This window comes from Myxine glutinosa, chromosome 3, assembly GCF_964187855.1.
Source record: "Myxine glutinosa chromosome 3, kmMyxGlut1.1, whole genome shotgun sequence".
Classification (NCBI taxonomy): Eukaryota; Metazoa; Chordata; class Myxini; order Myxiniformes; family Myxinidae; genus Myxine; species Myxine glutinosa.
In genome coordinates this window covers 133,668,105-133,678,296 of record NC_136263.1, presented here as the reverse complement: position 1 = coordinate 133,678,296, position 10,192 = coordinate 133,668,105, and the positions used below count along the sequence as shown (strand labels likewise).

Sequence of the window (10,192 nt, the reverse complement as noted above, 5' to 3'; positions counted from 1 at the left end):
AACTGGAGGGCAGTAAAATTCGTCTTCTGGAAGCGACTAGGACAGGTTGAAAGAAAACCATTAATCTGAATGTGTGAAGAAAGGTTTTAATGCACCTCAATTCCAAATATTGTGCTTTATCAAACAATGAATTTGATACAAGATATTGGCTCATGGAAGTAAGGTGAAAAGTGTGTAACCAAGCGATGTATTGATAGTGGGGCAAGTGGGGCAAGTGGGGCAACAATTGGACACAACAAGCAAGGGAATAAATCTCTCGATAAAGCTAAAGGGCATGAACTGGTGCATTGAATAATCCCAGATTATCCTCCTGTTTGCATATAGCCTTTGATGCTGGAATTTTTTTGTTGAAGTTATGTGTACCATTGATTCTGTGTGTGTGTGTGTGTGTGTGTGTGTGTGTGTATATATATATATATATATATAACACAGTTTGTGTGTGTGTGTGTGTGTGTATGTGTGTAATGTTACCGATAGACTCCTAAACGGAAACGGAGAGGCTTGATATTTGGCATAGACATGGCCATTGAGCCTGGGAAGAACATGGCCGACCTAAAAAAAAAAATTTCATAATATTTTTTTACCATATTTTTACCTCAGCGCATTTCAGCGAGGAATATTATACACGGAATCTGAGGCGGTGGCAGAACAGCGCGCTGATTCTCTCAGAGCGATCACGTGATGTTCCTTGCCGCCATAAACTCAGTTACGCGTTCGCACGTATTTCAGAGCGAAAAGCGATTGGGTTTTTTCACATTTCAGCGAGGAACATTGCCATTCACACCACATAGGTTTTTTTTTCTTTCATCTTTATGAGATCCATATTTTTTATTCATATTTACCGCAGCGCATTTCAGCGAGGAATATTATACACGGAATCTGAGCAGGTGGCAGAGCAGCGCGCTGATTCACTCAGAGCGATCACGTGATGTTCCTTGCCACCATAAACTCACAGTTACGCGTTCGCACGTAATTCACAGATTCAAAACAAACGAGATCCGCGAAGCGAGTTGGTCGAGTCGTGCTAACCAAGATGGCGACAAGGCGGCTTCACTTTTCACGGAGTATGAGCGTTCTATATATTTTCAATTCAGTGCGCCCGACTCGCTCACGTACTTGATTTGTGGCATAGACATGGCCATTGGGCATTCACGGTGTAATTTGTGCGAGGCTTTTGTCCGAGTGAGCTTGAGTCGAGAGGGTGAATGTACGGGTTGGGAATGTACGGGTCTCCCTTCTCCCGCCCGGCAACGCCGGTACTGGAGGGCGTCACAGGATCGGTGAGTCTCCAAAATCCGCTTCGTGCTGTTGCGAAGATGCAGGACGATGTCGCGATTGTTGTGCTGCTCTCCGACCATGAGAACTGCAACGTCATTGTTGATTGGCCCTCCCCTTCCCTCCCCCTTCCCCCTCCCCCCTTCGTCCTCCCCTCCCCCTCCCTTCCCCCTCCACCCTACCCCCTCCCCTTCTCCCCTCCCCCTCCCTTTTCCCTCTCCTCCTCCCTTTTCCCCCTCCCTTTTCCCCCTCCCCCTCCCTTTTCCCCCTCCCTTTTCCCCCTCCCCCTCCCTTTTCCCCCTCCCCCTTCCCCTTCATGTGTCTTTCATTGAGGAGAGGCTTCTGTCTGGTCACTCTGTCATAAAGCCCAGATCGGTGGAGTGTTGCAGTGATGGTTGTCCTTCTGGAAGTTTCTCCCATCTCCACACAGGATCTCTGGAGCTCAGCCAGAGTGACCTTCGGGTTCTTGGTCACCTCTCTTACCAAGGCCCTTCTCCCCCGATTGCTCAGTTTGGACGGGCTGCCAGCTCTCGGAAGAGGCCTGGTTGTTCCAAACTTCTTCCATTTAAGAATTATGGAGGCCACTGTGCTCTTGGGAACCTTCAATGCAGCAGAAATTTTTTTGTATGCTTCCCCAGATCTGTGCCTCGACACATTCCTGTCTCTGAGCTCTGCAGGCAGTTCCTTCGACCTTATGGCTTGGTTTTTGCTCTGATATGCATTGTCAGCTGTGAGACCTTATATAGACAGGTGTGTGCCTTTCCAAATCATGTCCAATCAATTGAATTTGCCACAGGTGGACTCCAATCAAGGTGTAGAAACATCTCAAAGATGATCAAGAGAAATGGGAGGCACCTGAGCTAAATTTCAAGCGTCATAGCAAAGGGTCTGAATACTTATGTAAATGTGATATTTCAGTTTTTTATTTTTAATAAATTTGCAAAACTTTCTAAAATTCTGTTTTCTCTTTGTCATTATGGGGTATTGAGTGCAGATTGATGAGGGAAAAAATGAATTTCAACAATTTCAGCATAAGGCTGCAACATAACAAAATGTGAAAAAAGTGAAGGGGTCTGAATACTTTCTGAATGCACTGTATGTATAATTTCAAAACACACCCGGTCACAAGTGTGCCTCACTGACCGGGTGCTCAGTCGAGGTCCCGTTTCGGCCCTTCAACCTCGATACGGCCAGCAGGGGCACATACACCTCCACATGCAACAGCTACACCCGGATGCATACATACCCCCACCCCCAGCCAGTGAGAACACAGACTACAACAACAAAACTGCCTCCACTCCCAGAATCCACACCCCTCATCCACTCACTCACACACCAAAAAAAACAAAAAAAAACGACCACCTACCCTTACAACATGCACCACTCAAACAAAAACACATTCATGCAACACACACACACACACTCCTGCAACACACACACACACACACACACTCCTGCAACACACACACACACACACACACACACACACACACACACACACACACACACACACACACTCCTGCAACACACACACACACACACACACATACACACACGCACACACACACGCACACACACACACACACACACACACACACACACACACACACACACACACACCATTCACACATCTCCATCACTCTTCCGCGCTCCTCAGTCACTACCCATTTAGGCTAAAATGAACCACCACCTACAATCTCAACCTACACCGTTCGACGTTCCTCCATAAACTTCCTCCATATCCAAAGTGAGCTCAGGTCAAAGCAAAGTCAAAAATCCAAACTTCTTCCATTTCGAAATATATATGTACATATACTGTATTATGGTATGTATGTACATATGTACATATATATGTGGTTTTATATACACATGGTGTTTCAAAAAGAGTGATACAACTTTAAACGTTTATTTACAAAGAAACAGAAACCTCAGGAACACAAACCAAACATTTCTTGAAAGCTTATGACGTGGTATTTTCTATCAGTGATAAATAATGTAATAATGTCTGAAATTGGTATTATTAACTGAAAATAAGAAAAATAAAATAACTGAAAATTAATTATTTTTAAGGATGCGTTTACGGTTTTTTAAAGTTAATTTTAATTGAGGTTTTTATTACACAGTGTAAAGTTATAGAAATAACAATTTTCAAATGCTCGATATCGATTGAGGTTTTCTTAAGGACGCGTTTACAGTTTTTGTGCATAAATTTTCATTTGCAGATGCTTTCCAACGGTTCTGTGATTTTTCCTGGTGCATCGGCTTCGATGTCCGTCGATACGCCAAATTTCAGCTTTATACGACACCCGGAAGATACTGACCATGAATATCAGTCAGTGAGTCAGTGGTTAGAATGAGGTTTATATATAATATATATATATATGTATATGTATATATATATATGTATATGTATATACAGTATATATATATGTATATGTATATATATATATATGTATGTAGGGAGCTGTAATGCCCCTCCCCCTTTGTATATCCTTGCTGCTTTACCAATTACCAAGTATAACCAATTATATGTTTTGTTTTGACTGACTGCTGTACTCTTTTATAATGCTTGGTTCTTTCTTGTGCCTTGAGGATGTGTAATATCCTAATAAGGAGTTCTCTGCCTGTGAGTTCTTGGCCTGCGTGGGCACAATCTCTAGTTCCCCTTCCCTGGCCTTGGAGGCAACTGTTATCTCTCTGCCTCCCTCTAAGACTTTGCCAATATCCTGTATTTGACACATTTATGAGTGTCCACTCCCTTTGTACTTCCCCAACCCAGGTCTCTATACAGAAAGTTGTAAACATGTTGCCACATATTGCTGACCATCTCCTTATCTGAGCTAACCCATGAGTGGCCTTGGATGAACTTCCTTTAATTAACTGAACAACAGGATGGGACTATGGTGGGAGGACCAATGAGCCCATTCTGTCTCTGTATCGTGTGAGCTAACCCCACCCCTGATCTTCCTTATATAAAGCAAGGTTTATTGAATTATTTCAGAGCATCTTGTTGTAGTGTTGGTCATTCCATGTGAACCTTCCTGCGACACCTGCTCCCGCAAGCTTGTGTAATCGAGTTCTAATAAATATATCCGTTGCTCCTTTTCTCTGAGTCTTCTGAGTCCCAAGTTCTAAGTCTCAATCCGACAACTGGTGGCAGCGGTGGGATCAGTCTGTGCAGTCCGGGACGCGGTCCCAGGCAAGTGAGTGGTGAGAGACCAGCTGGCAATTGATCCGGGTCAGGTGAGCTGTGGTTTTCTTTTGTTTTTCCTTTTTTAGCCTGGGGGTCAGTCCAAATTGTAACCCACTCTCTCTTGCTCGGTTGCCGTTTGTTCCGTTCCCTGCTCAGACCTGATCCTCGAACCTAAATTTAATTACGGACCGCTTGGGTCCCGGAGCAACTGACTGTTTATGGACTCGTCAGGGTAACGTTACGTAAAGGAAAGTGCCCCACGTTGGGCGCCTGTGGGTAAGGAGTAATAGATCTCGGGGTTGTGAGGGTAAGGAAAGGGCGGCGTCCCGATCCGAGCCCTACCCGGGAGACTTTGGAATTATAAGGAAGTTAGAAGTATTACACGGGCGTAGGACGCCAGGAAAGTGCAGTAAGGGTAGGATAGACGGCTGAGTAGGCGGGCGATCCTCTCAGGAGAGTAGGTAGCGCGGCTGTAACGCGAGGCGGGCGATCCTCACGGGTACAAGGCTGCGAGCCTCTCAGAGTTAGGTAGTCGGCTGTAACGCGAGGCGGGCGATCCTCACGAGTACAAGGCTACGTCGGTAAAACTAAAATTTTCCTAGGATGGGTAACAGTATGGGTAATAAGACAGTAAAGGCAGGTGAACCGCTTAGAAATACCCCAGCATTTTTCATGTTTCGGAGGTATGGCTATGATGCTGTGAGACCAGGGAAGTCATGGGTTGCGCTGACGAAGGATTTAGGAGAACCGTGGCCCGAAGGAGGGTCTTTTGCGCTGGAAAAATTGGACGTGTTGTATGAGACATTAGAAAGTTTTGAAAAGGCCACGAAACACTTCCCGCCGGACTATTGGAAAGTCTTTGGCTGGTGGAAGGAAGAAGCGATGAAGCGACACGCAAAGTCGAAACAGGCCAGCTTGGCTGGTGAGGTAACAAAACTTAAGGGTCTGAGGAAACAGGCGAATAAGGTGCAGGATGAAGCGCTTAAGGAAATAGAAAAGCAGGCCAACGCGCGACTGATGTCGCTCGTTGAAACCCCAGACCCCGCGAGAGGGGAGGTAGCGACCAATCTACCCTCCCCAGCCCCAGACCTAAGCCCTGTCCCGGGGTTTCAGGCACCACCTATCCTTTCTGCGCCCCTGCCACCACCTCCCTATAACCCCGCTACCATCGCGCCCCAGATACCCCAGAACCACCCGAGCCAGGGAAGGCCGTTTGCCCAACTCGGGGCTAACGGGATAGATGACGGGACCGACATTGCAGGGTTCCCGCCACCGATAGGACAGGATGGGTTATACCCCTCGCTGGTAGGTCGTAATGGGAACGAGACCCCCCGAACCACCGGAATGTCTAGTTTATACCCCCCACTGAAGAAAAGTTCTGGATTAACAGAGGGAGAAAAATTGTGCCCCTTACAAGTTATCGGAGTCGATGCTCAAGGTCATGGGGTTCGAGAAAGGGTACCATGGAAAGAATCCGCTCTAACAGTAATGCGGGAAAGGATCCAACATTTGCTTATCGAGGACCCAAGACAGATAGCTCCGACTATAGCGAATTGGATCACATGCGAGCATGGCGATTGTGATTTTCGAGATATAACCCATATGGGCACTTCTGTGCTCCCACCCAAGGTATGGGATAAGGCTAGGCAAAGAGCACAGTGGCCGATGATAGACCCAAGGGCGGCGGGTGCAAACCAGATAACAGTAGCACAATGGGATGCTCTAAAGGTCCGGCTGCTAGAGGCTATTGAGCAGGCGCTGTTGCCAGCAGGAGGTCCGGATTGGGGAAAAATTGGGGCCATAAAACAAAAGGCAGGAGAATCAATTGGGGATTACCGGGAAAGGTTGGAAAGAGCCATCGCGCGTTGGGGAGGACTGGGCCCGATGCTGTTGGCCGAACTACCCAACCCATTGGTAAATCAATATCTAATCGAGGGGCTTCGGCCGGTATTAAAGAAACAGGTACAGTCCGTCCTCTTCGGCTGGAAGGGAATGACAACTAACGAATTATGCGACAAACTGGAACAGTGCCCGGGCTCCTCCTTAGAGGAGAAGAAGGATATTAAGGAGGAGATATTGCAAATGTTTGTCCAGGAGAAACGGGCTCAATTTAATCAAGGTAAAAGGGGGGATCAGAGTCAGAACTACCTACGCGAACAGTGCCAGAAGTGGGGGCCTGTCCGGGGTTATGAGGACCTTGGGAGGAGCGGTTTGCCTTTCTATAGGGGCCAATTCCCTAACGGAGAGTGGATCCACCGCGAAGGTAACCTCTGCGAAGGTTGTACTGCTGAGGACTTAGGACTAATTAATATGGACGAAATAAAACAGCAATGGACAATACCACCCCCTCTTCCCCCTCCTCCTCAAAACCCTCAAACTTGGACTGTGCAAGGGCCCCCTCCCCAAAATTGGTATCCACCAAGACCCCTTCTCCAAACCCCTGGACCACCCCCCAATAGTGGGATGCAGAACGGACCAAGGGGGAACTGGGCCCCGCCTCGGGGCCCGCCGCAGTGGCAACCAGTAAACCAGCCACATTGGGGGCCGCCAGAACGCCGGCAGGGCGGAAGGGGCGCTGTAGAGGGACGACCTATGCCCTCCGCACCACCGGTTCCGCAGGAACCGTGCCATTATTGCAAGCAGATGGGACACTGGATACGTGATTGCCCAAAGGCTCGTAAGGGGTTTCAGCCCCAATACAATAGAGGGGCCTATTGACGGGACGCTGGCGGGTCGCCCAAGGAGTGTCCTCTTTTGACCATGACACCGGCAGAGGAACCGACCTTGATGTTGGACGTGGAGGGAAGACAATTAGAATTTCTCGTAGATACGGGTGCGACTCGCAGCACAATTAACAGGGGGCAATTGCCCTCTTTGCGCCCTACAGCAAGGAACGTTCAAATACTGGGTGTTTCGGGTTTACCCCAAGCGCTTCCTGTTTCGGAGGAGGTGCGAGTAACATGCGGCCCGCTGGAGGCTAAACATGCTTTCTTGATGACCACTACCGCCCCGACAAATTTGTTGGGACGGGACTTGTTGTGCCGATTGGGCTGTCAAATCTCATGTACAGAGGAGGGAGTTTTCGTAGACGTCGCGGAATCTAAACGCGACTTGGTAATGACGGCATTGTCTCGGCCCGGCCCCACCGTGTATTGGTGGCGCATGGATGACGGGGCTCTGGCTACCTGGACGCATATCATAGATAATGTGTGTTTGGACAGTTCAGTTCTGCGAGATTGGCTACAACTGCACCAAATTTCGATAAAAACCTTAAAGGATAATCCACCCCATTGCACTGCGTACTATGATGCAACGGGCGACGACGAGAATTATCGAGAAAAGGTTAAGGAAAAGCTGGGCGAGCGCACGCCTCTACACTTATCACGGATATGGATCGGCCGTGAGGGAATAGGAATCGAGGCAGTCCTAACCTCGAGTCAGCGTGCGTTGACCCAATACCCCGAAGGAGCGGCCGCCCATGTTACCCTCACTACTGCCAAGGGGTGGCCGCCGGAAAGTGTAGGTTGGATGGTGGGGAGGTTACGAGAAGTCCCCTTACAAGGTTATCGGAGTAAGAGAGGCCGCTGGACTTTGAAACGGCTCCAAAATGGCGAAGGGTTCTCAATTGACTTCAAGACACAACGGAGGGATGGAGTGTTCGAAGCAACAGAGTTGCCTCCTAAGGGCACCTATGCCATGAGGGCAGTGCTGACGGACCCGGGTGAGTCAGATTACCTCCTAGCGGAGGTGCCAGACAATTTATGGCCAAAGAGCGACGGTGAAGTTGGACGTATGCGAGACGCCAAACCCCTAGTGATAGCAGTGCAGCCGGGGATGCGCTTGCCAAATGTAAAATAGTATAAGCTACGACCTGAGGCCGACGTAGGCATAGCACCAGTAATTCAATCCCTAGTGGAACAGAAGATTATCGTGGAAACTAACAGCCCATGTAATACACCAATTTTGCCAGTAAAAAAGCCGTCAAAGGACAAATGGAGGTTTGTACAGGATTTAAGGGAGGTGAACAAGGTGATACAGGGCATACACCCACTAGTTCCAAACGGAGAAACCCTCATGATGTCAATCCCGCCGGACGCAACCTACTTCACAGTTATCGACCTTTGTTCTGCGTTTTTCTCTGTGCCCATCGCACCTGAGTCACAATACTTGTTCGCTTTCACCCATAGGGGGCGCCAGTATACTTGGACAGTACTACCTCAGGGGTTTTCAGATAGCCCCACTCTGTTTTCCCGGGCGCTACACCGCGACCTGGCAGATGTGGAATTGAAGGGAGGGTCAGTGTTGCTGCAATACGTTGACGATTTGTTGATTTGCTCCCCTTCAAAGGAGGCGTGCGAAATGGATTCCATGGCCCTATTAAAGGCCTTGGCGGCCAAAGGCCACAAAGTAGGCAGACCAAAACTTCAGTTTGTGCGGCAGGTTGTAACTTACTTGGGACACGCCATTTCGCACGGAAAACGCGAATTGGATGCTGGACGGGTGACCGCTATCATGGAGCTGCCTCGCCCTCGCACACAACGGCAAATGCTGCGCTTCCTAGGTATGACGGGATATTGCCGCACTTGGATACTTGATTTTGCGCTGCTGGCTAAGCCACTATACGAGGCAACTAAATCAACCGCCTCGATCGAATTGGTATGGACGGATGAATTGAGGCGATGTTTTGACGGGCTGAAAAAGGCGCTGGTCACGGCACCGTCATTAGGACTCCCGGATTATGCGAAACCATTTACCCTTTACACTCACGCCGTGGGAGGTTTCGCCCAGTCAGTTTTGACACAGACCCATGGGGATAAGGAGCGGCCGGTAGCCTACTTTAGCAAAAAGTTAGACCCGGTCGAACAAGGGTTTCCGGTGTGCCTGCAAGCCGTGGCAGCGGCCAGGTACGCAGTAGAAAGAACAGCGGACATCGTTATGGGACACCCAGTAACGCTACGGGTACCGCATTGCGTCACTTCGCTGTTGTTACAGCGAAGCACACAGCATTTGTCTAACACTAGATTAATGCAATACGAATTCGCACTGATCACAGCAGCCAACATCAAGATCGAACGTTGCACGACACTCAACCCAGCCTCACTGATGCCCACCCCTGAGGAGGGCGAACCCCATGTGTGCGCCGACGTGGTGCAGCTAGTCTCCACGGTGCGATCAGATTTAAAGGACAATCCCTTAGAATATCCCAACTGTACATATTATGTCGATGGATCAGCTAGGCGCGCTTGGGACGGGTCCCTGTTGTCCGGGTACGCCGTGTGCTCGAATAGCGAAACGGTAGAGAGCGGGCGTCTTCCACCTACATTTTCCGCACAGCAGGCGGAGCTGTGCGCCTTGACTAGAGCGTGCAGCTTGGCGGAAGGCCTTGCCGTCAACATTTACACAGATTCGGCCTACGCTCACGGTGTAGTCCACGATAAAGGGGCCATTTGGAAGATGAGAGGTTTTCTCACATCTGCCGGTTCAGTGATAAAGAATGGCGCGTTGGTAGAAGGGCTCCTCCGAAGCATTTTACTTCCCCGCGCTATCGCGGTAATTAAGTGTCGTGGCCACCAAAGGGCAGACACTGACGTTGCCCGGGGCAATGCAAGGGCGGACGAGGCGGCAGGAAAGGCCGCCAACCAACAGATAGAACGCAACATGCCGATGGTGACACGAGCACAGAAGACAGCCGCACAGATCGCTGACATACCGACTGCGGGACCA

At 49.2% G+C, this 10,192-nt stretch overlaps 1 protein-coding gene across 1 annotated transcript in view; it reads right to left on the bottom strand.

Moving 5' to 3' along the window:
• LOC137424161 (myoferlin-like) overlaps positions 1-10,192 on the bottom strand; it is a 281,368-nt gene that overhangs the window by 49,414 nt on the left and 221,762 nt on the right. Inside the window, exon 23 of the mRNA XM_078773618.1 lies at positions 15-36. Coding sequence (XP_078629744.1) covers positions 15-36 — 22 coding nt within the window. The remainder of the gene's footprint in view (positions 1-14; positions 37-10,192) is intronic.